The sequence below is a fragment of the Schistocerca nitens genome, chromosome 1 (assembly GCF_023898315.1).
Source record: "Schistocerca nitens isolate TAMUIC-IGC-003100 chromosome 1, iqSchNite1.1, whole genome shotgun sequence".
Taxonomy (NCBI): Eukaryota; Metazoa; Arthropoda; class Insecta; order Orthoptera; family Acrididae; genus Schistocerca; species Schistocerca nitens.
The window spans coordinates 148,880,957-148,897,588 of NC_064614.1; the positions used below are offsets into that span (position 1 = coordinate 148,880,957).

The 16,632-nt window shown below is 39.9% G+C and overlaps 1 protein-coding gene across 2 annotated transcripts in view; it reads left to right on the plus strand.

Annotated features, from left to right (window-relative positions):
- LOC126243539 (conserved oligomeric Golgi complex subunit 3) overlaps positions 1–16,632 on the plus strand; it is a 128,046-nt gene that overhangs the window by 50,132 nt on the left and 61,282 nt on the right. For both annotated transcript variants that reach the window (XM_049948171.1, XM_049948172.1), the window contains exons 8-9: positions 117–256; positions 14,568–14,728. In XM_049948171.1, coding sequence (XP_049804128.1) covers positions 117–256; positions 14,568–14,728 — 301 coding nt within the window. The remainder of the gene's footprint in view (positions 1–116; positions 257–14,567; positions 14,729–16,632) is intronic.

Consider the following 16,632-nt stretch of genomic DNA (forward strand, 5'->3'; position numbering starts at 1 on the left):
AATTAGTAAGAATTAAATCTCATCGTAGAAATGTTTCACATTTTTATACTATTTTGTTTTTAACTGCACATGTAATTTTTCGCGAGCACACAAGAAATTATAATTCTTTCTTTCAGAACGTACCTTGAGGGTCTCTGTACATCATTGTATGATGTACTCCGGCCATTTATTATCCACATAAATCATCTGGAAACATTAGCAGAAGTTTGTAGCATATTGAGACTGGAAATGTTGGAGGAACATGTTCAAAATAACCGTAAGTGTTTATTGTTCATACAATACAGCCCAAAATGAGATTTTCACTCTGTAACGGAGTGTGTGCTGATATGAAACTTCCTGACAGATTAAAACTGTGTGCCGGACCGAGACTCGAACTCAGGACATTTGCCTTTCGCGGGCAAGTGCTCAACCAACTGAGCTACCCAAGCACGTCTCATGACCCATCTTCACAGCTTCAATTCTGCCAGTACCCCGTCTCCTACTTTTCAAACTTCACAGGAGCTCTTCTGCGAACCTTGCAGAACTAGCACTCTTTGAAGAAAGGATATTCACAGAAGAGCTTCTGTGAAGTTCAGAAGGTAGGAGACCAGGTACTGGCAGAATTGAAGCTGTGAGGACGGGTTGTGAGTCGTGCTTGGGTAGTTCAGTTGGTAGAGCACTTGCCCACAGAAGGCAAATGTCCCAAGTTCGAGTCTTGGTTCGGCACACAGTTTTAATCTGTCAGAAAGTTTCAACGCAGCACATACTTAACACGATGTACATTGAAACTTTTAAATTAATGTGTGTATTACCTGTATTAAGGTGTCTTATTGACTATGGCCGCCTCCGTAGCGTTACCGCCTACCATAGAGGGGGTCGGGTTTGATTCCTGGCAGGGGACTGGGTGTTTTGTATCCTTTAGCATTTCATCATCATTGACTTGCAAGTCGCTGAAGTGGTGTCAACTGAAACGGACTTGCAATACGGCGGCCGAACTCCCCCGAATGGGGCCTCCCGGCCAACAATGCCATACGATCATTTCCATTTTGGCTATGAAATGTCTGATGTGATTAATGAGTAAACAAGTAACTGATGGCCATTTTCTTGAACTGCTGGTTTCCCATGTGTTCAACTGCTTATTAAAGGAAATCAAAAACTATTATTGAAATAATGGAAGGAGTAAAATTAATAACACAATATGGTTGAGATGCTGAACAGTCAGATAGGCACATAATCAAGATTGAAAATGTTGCTGAACTTTCAGATAATATCCTCCTCCTGAGCTTCATTAGTAACATCTTTGTGGCCTGAAATCATGCTGAACAACTCCTCCTCCGCCTTCAGTAACTGATTTCCTTTTTCCCAACTGAAGTTTATCTGCTGCTCGTCCAAATTCCATGGCACTTTCCTGGATTTGACGTCCATTCTCGTTGAGGCTCTACAATTTGGTCCACATCAAACCAACCAACAAGCAACAATATATCTAGTTTGACAACTGCCATCCAGTCCACTTCAACAGTCCTCTTCTCTACAGCCTAAGTATGCATGATAAAATAGTCCATTACAAAATGTCATCCCTTAGTACCTGTTAGGGCACACAGCTATAGTGAGAGAGAGAGAGAGAGAGAGAGAGAATACACTTTGCATACTTTGGTGGAAGTTGCCTAAGATCACTTAATGCCAGTCAAGTGAGCACTTGTACATGTTGTTGTTGTTGTGGTCTTCAGTCCTGAGACTGGTTTGGTGCAGCTCTCCATGCTACTCTATCCTGTGCAAGCTTCTTCATCTCTCAGTACCTACTGCAACCTACATCCTTCTGAATCTGCTTAGTGTATTCATCTCTTGGTCTCCCTCTACGATTTTTACCCTCCACGCTGCCCTCCAATGCTAAATTTGTGATCCCTTGATGCCTCAAAACATGTCCTACTAACCGATCCCTTCTTCTAGTCAAGTTGTGCCACAAACTTCTCTTCTCCCCAATCCTATTCAATACCTCCTCATTAGTTACGTGATCTACCCACCTTATCTTCAGCATTCTTCTGTAGCACCACATTTCGAAAGCTTCTATTCTCTTCTTGTCCAAACTATTTATCGTCCATGTTTCACTTCCATACATGGCTATGCTCCATACAAATACTTTCAGAAACGACTTCCTGACACTTAAATCTATACTCGATGTTAACAAATTTCTCTTCTTCAGAAACGATTTCCTTGCCATGGCCAGTCTGCATTTTATATCCTCTCTACTTCAACCATCATCAGTTATTTTACTCCCTAAATAGCAAAACCCCTTTACTACTTTAAGTGTCTCATTTCCTAATCTAATCCCCTCAGCATCATCCGATTTAATTTGACTACATTCCATTATCCTCGTTTTGCTTTTGTCGATGTTCATCTTTCTCTAAGTCTACAAATGCTAGAAACGTAGATTTGCCTTTTCTTAATCTTTCTTCTAAGATAAGTCGTAAGGTTAGTATTGCCTCACGTGTTCCAACATTTCTACGGAATCCAAACTGATGTTCCCCGAGGTCCGCTTCTACCAGTTTTTCTATTCGTCTGTAAAGAATTCGCGTTAGTATTTTGCAGCTGTGACTTATTAAACTGATAGTTCGGTAATTTTCACATCTGTAAACACCTGCTTTCTTTGGGATTGGAATTATTATATTCTTCTTGAAGTCTGTGGGTATTTCGCCTGTCTCGTACATCTTGCTCACCAGATGGTACAGTTTTGTCATGACTGGCTCTCCCAAGGCCATCAGTAGTTCTAATGGAATGTTGTCTACTCCCGGGGCCTTGTTTCGACTCAGGTCTTTCAGTGCTCTGTCAAACTCTTCACGCAGTATCTTATCTCCCATTTAATCTTCATCTACATCCTCTTCCATTTCTATAATATTGTCCTCAAGTACATCGCCCTTGTATAAACCCTCTATATACTCCTTCCACCTTTCTGCCTTCCCTTCTTTGCTTAGAACTGGGTTGCCATCTGAGTTCTTGATATTTATACAAGTGGTTCTCTTCTCTCCAAAGGTCTCTTTAATTTTCCTGTAGGCAGTATCTATCTTACCCCTAGTGAGACAAGCCTTTACATCCTTACATTTGTCCTCTAGCCATCCCTGCTTAGCCATTTTGCACTTCCTGTCGATTCACTTGTACATGGCGACATGAATGACACAGACAAGTTTGCACTTGTCCATGGCCATACAGATGTTGCATGCCTACATTCTAAATTGCATGTAGCCTGCAGATTTGCAGTGTGCCCATGTGGCATGTTATTCACCTACTACCCAGAGTTGGGTGAAATTTATTCAAATGTTGAGTAACAAATGCAGAGAGAAATTATTATTCGTAAAATAAAGGAGAGGCAACTAGTCACCTATAGCTGAATGATTGGTAGTGCATAGAAACTCCCAACAGAAAGCCATTTATACCAGCTTTAAAGCTTTTGCTCTTTCTCTTGTGGAAATAAACACATCACACAGACACCGAAACACACATTCCCTTTGGCGTACTGACTGTCACTCTCGCCGTGGCCACAGGTGTGTGTTTTTCCACTAGAGAAAGAGCAAAAGCTCGAAAGCTAATACAAATAGCCCTCTGTTTTGTGTTTCTTTGTGCCACACATTATCCAGCTGTGAATGAATGGCTCCCTTTCCTTTATTCCACATATTATTCTATTCAGGAATTTCCATTGTTGTTAAAAATCAGTATTCATTGTTCATAAACAACAAATATTATTCAAATCATTTTTCACTTACAATGGTAAAGACATGTATTCCTCATCTGTGAACAAAGTGTTACACATAGTGGATACGTCTGAAACCCAGTGATACTTATTGCTCCAATTATTTGTAATTTATTAACATATGTACTTTTTGTTGCTTTTAAATTAGCTTTTCAGAACAGCTGTTATGTCAGACATCTCAGCATAAACTTTATTTGATTTTCAAAGATTTGCCACTGAGACACTAAAGAAAATATGTCCCACAAATGCAAAGGGGATATCGGTGGGTTATATCTCTTGAATTTGTGATTCCACATTACCTTAAATTCTCAAATTATATTCATAATAAAATTTTCTTTTACATTGTAATATCATTCGGAGCTCGTATCCTAATTTCAACAACTTTCTTTGACTCTTGTATGTCTGTAGTTTGTTGTAAGCATCCCTTGGTCATAGAGAGCAATATAAGTGAACTATTTGTCTTTAAATTGTGTGCAAGACATTGGTGCAATAATTGCGATTGGTGTAGAAAGTCAAAATATGTCTTCTAATCATCTGTTCACGCTTTCTCGATACAAAAAATTGCTATTGTACTGCAGTGTTATGAACTCGCAGTATGTACTCAAGACTAATGTTTCTTTTGAAATTTTAGAATGTCAAAGCTCTATGTAGCTGTGAAACTACTTCAATTCTAATGTAAAATTTACTCAAGAGTTTATCGTAAAATACATTTGGATAACTTTGGGCATCCAACCATCAGCATTCCATAAATGTTTGAGGAGTTCTTTAGATTTAGTCTGTTGATGATAATTGTTTGCAACTGAGTTTTTACTTTTCACAATCATTTTGTTGCATTTCCAACATGAGTGAATTGTGTAATAAAGGCATATACATCTAATAGTGTTAACAATCTTAGTACAATGGAGGAAGATGCTGCAAATTAAGAGTTTCTGTTGGATGCAGTCTCACCTTTGGCTACTTATGTTGAGCACTTCCGCAAGTTAGTGGGAGGAGGGGGAGGGGGTCGGCAAGTAGTATTGGCAACTGTAGAGTCAGTTTAATTGGGCTGCGTTGGTAGTGTACCTGCTGAGTCTGTCTGCGTGTGATGTATTTTTGTGTTGCATTTGTTGTGCTCTAAAACAAGTAAAGCTGTGCTCAACCCACAGTTTGGTTTGAGCAGTGTGTTGCTTTACTAGTTATGGTGGTGTGTGCTTGACTTCCTTCCATCTGCAAACTGGCTCACACAGCCAGTTAGAAGAGAACCTACAGGTCAGCATGCACATATAGATTATGCCTACTTGATGTGACATTTTGCTCGTTGTTGGAGTTGATAGAAGTGATAACTAACAGAAAAAAATGTAGAAATGGTGATAAAACACACAATCTTAGGCTTTGTAGTCTGGAACTTGAATCACTTTTTTTATCCTACATACATTCTATGCAAGCCAAAAAGTGTATCATTCTTTCTATTGTGCCTGTCCGCAGTTCAACGTGTCATTTATGTGGTGCCTAGCACTGTATCTGTTTCATAGTATTATTTTGAAGCTCTTGAAATGTAAATAAAAATTAATGCTTACTTTTATTAACAAAGGATGGAAAGTTTTACTTGAAAGTAAAAATTTGACTTTAGGGACAAAACTGTGAGACCGAGTTGCAAGAAAACTTCTTGAAATAGTTAATATTAGTGCCCAGAAAAGGTGGTAGGTGCTGAAATAAAGATGAAATAAAGTTAAATTCATGAACAGCATAATATTGTCTGTTTTGCATATGTAAAGCACTTCCTGTATCCCTGAATTGTGGGCATAATATTTATGTAAAAGGGAAGAAAGAATGGAAATCCACTTGCAGGCAGAGTGAACCTGTTGTCATATTATTATTATTCTCTTCATGACTGCCTTCCCATATTTAGTTTTTCCATGTAGGATAATAGCTTTAAACTTTTGTTTTCATATAAATTTAGGAGAATTACTGTTCATCAGACGTCAGCTAAAAGATTAATGTGTTTTACAGCCTGGTAAAGGTTGTAGGCATGGTAGTGGCATCATTCACTGTTAGAGTATTTGCAGTGGTTCAGTTTGTGAATGTTTTTTTTTTTTTTCCTGGTCCATTTCCCAATTTGTATTTTATCTCCAAAAAGAAGTAAATGTTCCACAGATTCAATAAACGCAATAACGACAGTGAGGAGTCACCTGCAGCTTAATTTTATGGAATTTTTTCTACTGTAGGGATAGTCCCATTGACGACACTGTAGAAAGCGGTGCTTACTGCAGAGGTAGGATGGTATTGAAAACATTGTTCCCATTATTTTTCTGGTTGTTTTGGGATAGATCACCTGGAGGTTTTTTTTGAATGAGTGAACCATGCAGACACATTTATGTCCAATCCATTAATAAGTTATTTACTGAATAGAATTTTGCACTGAGCCAAGGTAACAACCACAAATTATTTAAGTTACAAATAATGTATTCACAAATAAATTAGTTTGAATGATATGCTTTGTAGAGTAATTAAATACAATGTAGCTGGAGTGAAGTTTTTTTTTTAGAAACAAAGTGAACAGTTGGGCTACTCAGCATAAATGTTTTTCATTTGTTCTGTGCAAAGTATGTCTCAAAGACAGCATGATTTTAGCAGCAGAGTGAATGTGAGCATTATTTCATAAGTTATTCTTTAACACAGATTTAGCTCCACAGCTAAAGCAATGACCTTCAGTAACATTCAGTATTTGATATTTTCGTGCCGGCCGAAGTGGCCGTGCGGTTAAAGGCGCTGCAGTCTGGAACCGCAAGACCGCTACGGTCGCAGGTTCGAATCCTGCCTCGGGCATGGATGTTTGTGATGTCCTTAGGTTAGTTAGGTTTAACTAGTTCTAAGTTCTAGGGGACTAATGACCTCAGCAGTTGAGTCCCATAGTGCTCAGAGCCATTTGAACCATTTTTGATATTTTCGTTATATCACTTTAATTTTTGTTGTACATTATCATACTCAATCACTGTTTTAATACTTGACAAGTCTCCGGTAAACAGCATAAACTTTTTCTTTAGAAAACATGTAAAACTGACAAGTGAAAGAAATTCTAATTTTAAATGCATTTCAACACTTGCCAGGCCCATTAGTGCCACTGCGTTGTGACGAAGTTGTGTAATCTTTTCTTAGCCGTGTGGCAGGGGCACTCGGTGAGTGCATGCCACATGATACTGAGTGCATGCCACATGATACTGAGTGCGGAAACCGTCAACTGCTTGCTTCCACGTGTAGAAAGCAAGTGACGGGCAGCGAACTTTGCACACGTGGTTCGGCTGTGCAGATGCAGTGCTCTAGGACCTACACAAATGACTACCCAGCTGCTCCTGTCAAAAATTAGTTCTCAGATGGTCTTTTCCCCCTGCCCCTGCTGCCTGCCCATTTAAATACAATAGTTTTCCACAATAAGATGTGGAAGAAACAATTGTCTCATTTGAAGGGATAACATAATACATTTTGTCAGTCAGATAAAATAAAATGAAATGAATAAACGAGGATAATGCATTTCCAAGTCACTTTTAAAAACATTTTTCACTTGGTTGATATTTTGTAGTTTTGTATTTACGTCTTTGGTGCTGTGATTTGTCACAACCTTTCACCAGACTTAAATCTGTTTGAGTCCATATGGCATATTTCCTCTCATGATACCTAAAAGCATCTATCCACACAATACATTGCAAGTATTGAAGTAGTGAGGGAAGTGTTAAACACACCAGGCAAAAATTATTGCCCTCTTTCCCCTCCCCACTTGTCCTCCACATTAATACTAGCCACACCACCTCTAGCTTCAAAAACATCTTGTTCGGCCTCAGAGGAGGAGTCCACGGGTTTCTTATAGTTCAGCATGTCCAGCCGAGACACCACTCATTGGTGATCAAATCCCTGTGAGCCACAAAATTGCAGGGATGCCGACTGCTACATTTCACCATTTGCTCCTGGGCATTCTCTGTGGGAATGAGATTGTGCAATTTAGTAGGCTGGTGACTGTAGGTATGATTGTGCCCAAGTGTCTGTCTAACCGGGAATATGTGCATGCGGCCCTGTGGACCTGGCGAGCCAGAAAATGGTTGTGTCCAGAACATAATACTCATGCACATATAGGGAAAAGGGCAAAACTTGGTTACTGAGATTGCTGAAAAAAGTTCTGGTTTACACTCACGAAAGCCCGAATAAATGGGCTCAAGTCATCCAAAGGAGAGAAAAAATCAGAACCTCTGCCGGCCAGAGCTGTGTGCTCCATGTCCCTTGTTGTGCCATCGGTGCACCCAGTGCCTCACACAACTTAGAAAACAAAAACAAAACTGTGGCATGTCAGACTACAGTACTCTCCTCCAGTCACCCGCTGTCCGGTTGTGTGTTGTACAACTCCGACCAGAGCTGCCAGTGGTAGCGGTTGTGCGTAAGTGAAGTGTGCTTGCTTTTGTGAACTTGTGTGCGTTTTCTTTGTTGAAGAAGACTTTGGCCGAAAACTACAATGTGTAAAAGTATTTTTGTTGTGCCTGTCTGCAACCCAGCAGGTCATCTTTACAGTCAGTAGCAATCTGTCCTTTTCCTAGGGCTGTTGATATTCCAGCCTGAAGTTTTCATTGTTTGACAACAATGTTGTAGTGAGGTAACATCAGCTCATTGCCAACATTGTTTGTTGCAGTCCACAACAGATCTAAACCACGTTTAAAAAAATATTTCATACTTCTGCTCACTCCAAATGGCGCTCAAAACATTTATTATGTCAGCTTTTCATTTTATTGTAGCTGCTTTTCTACAGCCCCTCAAAAGAAAATCATAGCTACTAGCCACTACATATCATAGTAAAATGGAAAAACACAAATGTGGCAGTTTGAGCTGCTTTTTCAGTATTGTTTAAAATCACATTCCTCTTATAAAATGTCTGAGATATTGCCTCAAACTCTTAATGATTTGGATCTTTGCTTCCCAGTGTAGCAAGTTTCCTTTTTGCAGAATTTGATGCCTTCCCAAACACATTTTTGCATTCATCTTCTTCTAAAGTAGTTAGAGCATGGCAATGCTTGTATAGCTTCTGAAAACTGTCCTTCACATATAATTCTCAGATTGAACCTAGATGATCAACATTAGAATAATGTACATGTGACTTTGGATACTTTGAGCCCTGAAGTAAAGTTAGAATTTCTAAAAGGTGCCTGGCATGATCTCTCCCAAAAACTGTATGGGTGTAAATGCTATTCACGAGTCTGTCTCTAACATTCTGTATAAAATTTACACCACTGTTGCTTGTGTCTCTCATTTCTGACGACTTAAAAGAAACCAACAATATCTAAGTAGCAGCTTTGCCAATAGAACACTGACTGCAGGTAAAGGACGATGTTTTGCTTCCTTTGAATTTCTATTTTTCAACTTGAAAAATTGAATCTCCTTGTGTTTACACTTCCTAGTGTTTAGGAATGCTGACTTCAGCATTGTCACAACTTCGTTTAACTCAGACATAACTGTCGTCCCATATTTGTCAACCATACTTAGCTTATGTGCCTGACACTGCACGCAGATCAGGTGATGGCCAAGAGTTTCCTAACACTGTCACTAACAAACATACATACAACATTGTATGGCACTTTGTCTAATATTATTAGTTTCTGCATGTAAATTTAATATCTAATACCCTCTGTTTTCGCATTTTCATTTACATAGGAAATTAATCGATTTTGTGACATTACAAGTTCCTAATCAGGGGCAAATTATTTAGTTTCACCTGAGTGCTTCGGTAGTTAGGTTTTTGAATATATGCATATTACTAGACACAGTTCGTGCATTTTTGTCAGGGTCTACAGTAGAGTTGTGCAGCATGTGTTGATAGTCCGTTTATCTGCATAGTTTAGTTTTCCATGGTCTTTAGTATGGACAGGTACTGCAATAGTTGTTTTTGCGGATGCGAGCCGAGTTGGTGACGCTTCGCTCTCAGCTTCAGGCTATGATGGCTTCGGTTACACAGATTGGGGGTGCAGTGGATGGGCACAACTGTTGTGGGCCAGCTGTGGGGATCCAACGGACGTCCTGTGCGTCAGAGTCCTCCGATCGGTCCTCACCGGTGGCCAACCCAGTTACTACTCGCACTGAGGCTGACCCCTCACCTGTGGTCAAGTGGGAGGTCACCCCCGGGCGAAGCAGGCGACGAAAGACTTCCCAGGTGGCCACACGTAAGGCCTCTCTGGTTTGTCTGACAAACAGGTTCCAGGTGCTGTCTGTGGCTGACACTGTCGCTGAGCCAGATGCTGTCGCCTGTCCTGTTTCAGAGGAAACTACTCAGCCTGCAAGATCCGGGCAATCAACAGATGGTGGGATTATTGGTAGTTGGGAGCTCCAATGTTAGGCGCATTATGGGACCCCTTAGGGACTTAGCTGACAAGAAGGGTAAGAAAAATCAATGTGCACTCTGTGTGCATACCGGATGGAGTCATTCCAAATGTGGAAAGGGTCCTCCCGGATGCCATGAACAGCACAGGGTGCAACCAACTGCAGGTGGTTGCTCACATTGGTACCAATGATGTGTGTCACTTTGGATCAGAAGAGATTCTCTCTGGTTTCGAGTGGCTTACAGAAGTGGCAACGGCTGCCAGTCTTGCTTGCAAGATGAAAGCAGAGCTGATCATTTGCAGCATAGTTGACAGGACTAATTGCAGACCTCTGGTACAGAGCCGAGTGAAGGGTCTGAATCAGAGGCTCAGATGGTCCTAAGACCGTGTAGGCTGCAGATTACTTGACTTGGCGCCAAAGGGTGGTTGGGTTTCGGGTTCCGCTGAATAGGTCTGGTGTCCACTATACGCAGGAGGTGGCTACATGGGTAGCAGGGGCTGTGTGGTGTGGACTGGTTGGTTTTTTAGGTTATAGGGTCTCAGGAAAATACTACAAGAGCTTCAGGCACAAATGGTGCAGACTGAACACAGGAAGAATGTAGATACAGGAACCATTGGTATAAAATTGTAAATTGTCATAGCCTTGTTGGGAAAGCACTGATGCTCAAATACTTACTGGCACTGAAAGCTGGCTAAAGCTCAGCCGAAATTTTTGTGAGGAACCTAACGCTGTTCCGAAAGGATAGGCAAAACACGGTTGGCAGTGGCGTGTTTGTTGCTGTTAGAAGTAGTTAAAGTTGTCGCGAAATTGAAGTAGGTACTTCCTGTGAGTTAGAATGGGTAGAGGTCATTGTTGGCTACCAGAATAAAATAATAATTGGCTCCTTTTACCGACCTCCCAATTCAGATAATACAGTTGCTGACATGTTCAAAGAAAACTTGAGTTTGATTTCAAACACGTACCCGACTCCGATGATAATAGTTGATGGTGACTTTAATTTACCCTCAATATGTTGGCGAAAATACATGTTTAATTCAGGAGGTATGCGTAAAATATCGTCAGAAATTGTGCTAAACGCATTCTCTGAAAATTATTTCGAGCAGTTAGTTCATGAGCCCATGCGAATAGTAAAAGGTTGTGAAAACACACTTCACATCTTACCAAAAAAAAAAAAATCCTGAGTTAATAACGAGCATCAAAACCGATTCAGGGATAGTGAACTAAGGGTTGTTGTAGTGAGATTGAATATTGTAATACACAAATCCTCGGAAAAAAATTGAAAATAATACCTATTCAAAAAAGCATATACAAATTCACTTCACGCCTTCCTGAGAGAAAATATCCACTCATTCCAAATTAATAATATAAATGTAGACCAGATGTTGCTAAAAATTCAAAGAAATAGTATCGGCAGCAATTGAGAGATTTATACCAAATAAATTAACAAAGACAGAGCTGACCCTCCTCGGTACACAAAACAGATTAGAACACTGCTGCAGAAACAACTAAACAAACGTGCCAAATTTAAACAGACGCAAAATCCCCAAGATTGGCGATCTTTTACAGAAGCTCGAAATTTAGCGCGGACTTCAATACGAGATGCTTATAACAGTTTCCACAACAAAACTTTGTCTTGAAACCTCGCTGAAAATCCAAAGAGATTCTGGTCGTGTGTGAAGGATGTTAGCGGCAAGAAACTATCAATGCTTGCTGAATACATCTACATCCACATCTACATTTATATTTATATTTATACTCCGCAAGCCACCCAACGGTGTGTGGCGGAGGGCACTTTACGTGCCACTGTCATTACCTCCCTTTTCTGTTCCAGTCGCGTATGGTTCGCGGGAAGAACGACTGTCTGAAAGCCTCCGTGCGCGCTCGAATCTCTCTAATTTTACATTCGTGATCTCCTTGGGAGGTATAAGTAGGGGGAAGCAATATATTTGATACCTCATCCAGAAACGCACCCTCTCGAAACCTGGCGAGCAAGCTACACCGCGATGCAGAGCGCCTCTCTTGCAGAGTCTGCCACTTGAGTTTATTAAACATCTCTGTAACGCTATCATGGTTACCAAATAACCCTGTGACGAAACGCGCCACTCTTCTTTGGATCTTCTCTATCTCCTCCGTCAACCCGATCTGGTACGGATCCCACACTGATGAGCAATACTCAAGTATAGGTAAGACACCTCCTTTGTTGATGGACTACATTTTCTAAGCACTCTCCCAATGAATCTCAACCTGGTACCCGCCTTACCAACAATTAATTTTATATTATCATTCCACTTCAAATCGTTCCGCACGCATGCTCCCAGATATTTTACAGAAGTAACTGCTACCAGTGTTTGTTCCGCTATCATATAATCATATAATGTCCACTATATGCAGGAGGCGGCTACATGGGTAGCAGGGGCTGTGTGGTGTGGACTGGTAGCAATGGAGATACTATCGAAGACAGTGCTGCCAAAGCAGAGTTACTAAACACAGCCTTCCAAAATGCCTTCACAAATGAAGACAAGATAAATATTCCAGAATTCGAATTGAGAACAGCTGCCAACATAAGTAACGTAGAAGTAAATATCCTCGGAGTAGTGAAGCAACTTAAATCACTTAATAAAAGCAAGTCTTCTGGTCCAGATTGTATACCAGTTAGGTTCCTTTCGGAGTATGCTGATGCATTAGCTCCATACTTAACAATCATATACAACCGTTTGTTCGACGAAAGATCTGTACCCAAAGACTGGAAAGTTGCACAGGTCACACCAATATTCAAGAAAGGTCGTAGAAGTAATCCATTAAATTACAGGTCCATATCATTAACGTTGATATGCAGCAGGATTTTGGAACATATATTGTGTTCAAACATTATGAATTACCTCGAAGAAAACTGTCTATTGACAAACAGTCAACATGGGTTTAAAAACATCGTTCCTGTAAACACAACTAGCTCTTGATTCACATGAAGTGTTGAGTGCTATTGACAAGAGATTTCAAATCGATTCTGGATTTCCGGAAGGCTTTGGACACTGTACCACAATAGCAGCTTGTAGTGAAATTGCATGCTTATGGAATATCGTCTGTTATGTGACTAGATGTGTGATTTCCTGTCAGAGAGGTCACAGTTCATAGTAATTGATGGAAAGTCATTGAGTAAAACAGAAGTGATTACTGGAATTCCCCAGGGTAGTGTTATAAGCCCTTTGCTGTTCCTTATCTATATAAACAATTTGGGGGACAATCTGAGCAGCCGTCTTTGGTTGTTTGCAAATGACGCTGTCATTTATCGACTAATAAAGTCATCAGAAGATCAAAACAAACTGCAAAACGATTTAGAAAAGATATCTGAATGGTGCGAAAAGTTGCAGTTGACTCTAAATAAAGAAAACTTTGAGGTCATCCACATGAGTGCTAAAAGGAACTCTTTAAACTTCGGTTACACGATACATCAGCCTAATCTAAAAGCCGTAAATTCAGCTAAATACCTAGGTATTACAATTAAGAACAGCTTAAATTGGAAGGAACAAGCAGAAAATGTTGGGGGAAAGGCTAACCAAAGACTGCATTTTATTGGCAGGACACTTAGAAAATGTAACACACCTACTAAGGAGACTTCCTACACTATGCTTGTCCATCCTCTTTTAGAATACTGCTGCGCGGTGTGGGATCCTTACCAGATAGGACTGACGGAGTACATTTGCAGAGTGGCCACGGATGCGTTCAAATGCGACAGCTCTTTTCTGCCATTCTGTTCATTCTCCATGTCAACTCATCTTATGGTGCTGATGCCATGCTACTGACTGGCATGTACACATATCTTCACTGTTACAACTTAAGTCAGTCCAGTTGGCACTCGGAAATGACCCATGTGACTGGTAATTTGTCTCGTGAGCTTACTGCTACGAGTTGCCGCTTTTCCTCTCCGTCAGTGACTCCAGGGGGCGGACAACTTTCATGAACAGCTGCAGTAGTGTCCACTGCTTGTGCATTGTTATGCTTTAAAGTGATAGTAATTTTTTTTCTTCTGTGAAAAAATGACCTTCAGTTGTAAGTAAAATAAGAGAATGGAAACTACAGCAGATCAATGCGTGGAGCTCAGCAACCCATAACAGAAAACAGAATTCACACTGGCTTTCAGGCTCATTTCGTAGCAAGGCTTGCTGTGGCCATGGGAGCTTTTGTGTGGGTGTCTGTGTGGTTGTGTATATGAATGAATGCATTTTTGTTACAAAAAGAGCTAGTGCTCAGAAGCTAGTGTGAATGCTGTTTTCTGTTACGGGGTTTTGCATTCTACACATAGGTTTGCTATAGGCGAGTCGTTGCCTTCCCCTTATTTTACATTTTGTTCCAACCAGTAATTTCCAGTATTGAACTGTAGTTATGATTTTTGTTTCTCTTTAAACATGACACTGATCCAATGTAAAAGTTACTTTCTGCTGTACCCTGTCGTATATCATTTTCCATATGTTCACCATGATTTACCAATGTATCAACTGAAAATAGATATTTGTTCCAGCTGGTCCTCTGGAAGCATTTTCAAAAATTGCATGGCAGCTGCTGCAGGATGTGCAGGAGCGTCTGGTGTTTCGTGCCCATTGTTACCTGCAGTCTGATATCTTACAGTATCGTCCTGCACCTGGAGATCTCGCCTACCCTGAGAAGCTAGAGATGATGGAGGTCAGAATTTTTTTGAAAAATTACAAAAGACATCTAAATTAATAACCACATTATCTGTTTGTTAAGGAAATTAAGAGCTAAGTACTTAAGTATCTACTTATTTGGCAGACTTATTGACGTAGATGCTCTCAGAATCTATTTGAGTTAAAACAGTTCTTTGACACTTATACTTGCCTATTGATTCATGTGAACATCACCAGTTTGGGGCAGTATGAGTCATCTTCAGTGCTATAAAAATAAATATTATGGAAAGGAGTCAGAGTAACCTACTGTCTAATAAATAAATACAAGTACTTCTGAGATTAATGAAATACGAAGTTGTACCTGACTGGTTGATTACAGTGTGATAAGCCACTAAACGGATGCCTCAATCACTAAACGGATGGCTCAACATTGGTGTACCAAACAGGAAATGGTTGGTGTGGTACCTAAATAGATGTCAAGGGGAAGGACAGGAAAAGTAGATACTTAATTTTATGATTGGCACTTAGGGAACATTCTCATGTCAAGAATGACTATTCAACTTAAAAACCTATATTCCGAATAATATTGGATGCAAACAATTTGAAGTTGTTATTGAGGCATTTCTACAGCTAATGAAATAGTTATTTAAGAGATACCTCTCACAAATACATGTAGGTACACAATTATTGCTAAGTCAATTTCATTTTCTTGTTCAAGTGACAACTTGTTATTTACCAAATGGGACAAGGATGAATACACTGTGATGAAACCATAAATATTAGAAGTGCCTGTTCAAATCAACCCCACAGATAAGATGGAGCTATCCATTTCATGTATAATATTAAAGTAAGTCCAAACAGTATAATTAACAAGACTCTCTATTTGAAATTAAAATCTACACATATCTTAATTACAATAGTATTAAAAGTACCTATTAATTTAATTACAGGCTCAAAAACAGACAGTCAGGTAGCAGCCCTTGCTTCTCCAGATACTGTGAATCTTTAGTTTAACAGCTCTCTAAGAAGAGGCACAATAACTTATTAAAAATAATTTATATGCTAATAAAAAAACTGAGCACCAGTTAAGTTATTGAATCTACACAACTGCTCAAGATCATTGTTGCAGTACCACTTTACCAAAAGAAAGAGATATTGTCAGACTGACAAATTGGCTATCAGAAATTTGTACACTACAGTAATTGGTGGGAATTTCAATAATAGTTTAGAAGATTTAAAAAAGTGAACTCATTATTGCCAGTCGAATTATTACTGAAGATGTATTATGATCCCATCATGCTGTTTAAGAGGAATAAGAACTTACAAGATCCATTCAATAAATAACAGGAAAAATTGTGTAAAAAATACAAAACTTGACAAAGTTTGTGCTTCTTTGTTATTTTTTGGTGGTGTCCTAAAACTATTATCAGACAGGACCGACACGCCAGCCCCGTGAACGCTATTGCAGATTTTCCTCGTTGTGGAGCAGCAGAATCTCCAAAGATTTCAGTTAGATGAAGGGTTGAAACCGACACACAGATCCAAATGAGGTGTAGCAAGTGTCGATGATTTGATGCTCCCAGGACGCTCTGTCTATGCAGTCATGGAGAACGTTGTGGGAGTTGACAGGAAAACAAGCAGTATTACGGTTCTTGATACTGCAGCAATGATAAACGTTAGTGTCTGATCAGACCACCATATTGTCCATGGCATACTGATGTTCAAGAAAGTGTGTGCAAGGCGGGTTCCAAAATATTTGACGTCAAAAATGAAAAAAAGGTACATGGACGTGTGCAGGGAGAAATAAAGTTTGCCAGTTGTGTATCGTGTGGTGGCGGTCTGCTCTTAAGAATGTAGTGTTGCAACACTGCCCAGGTCAGAAGTTCACCTTGCGAGGTACTAATTAATGAAATTGTTCACAAATTCGGTCATTGTAGCCTT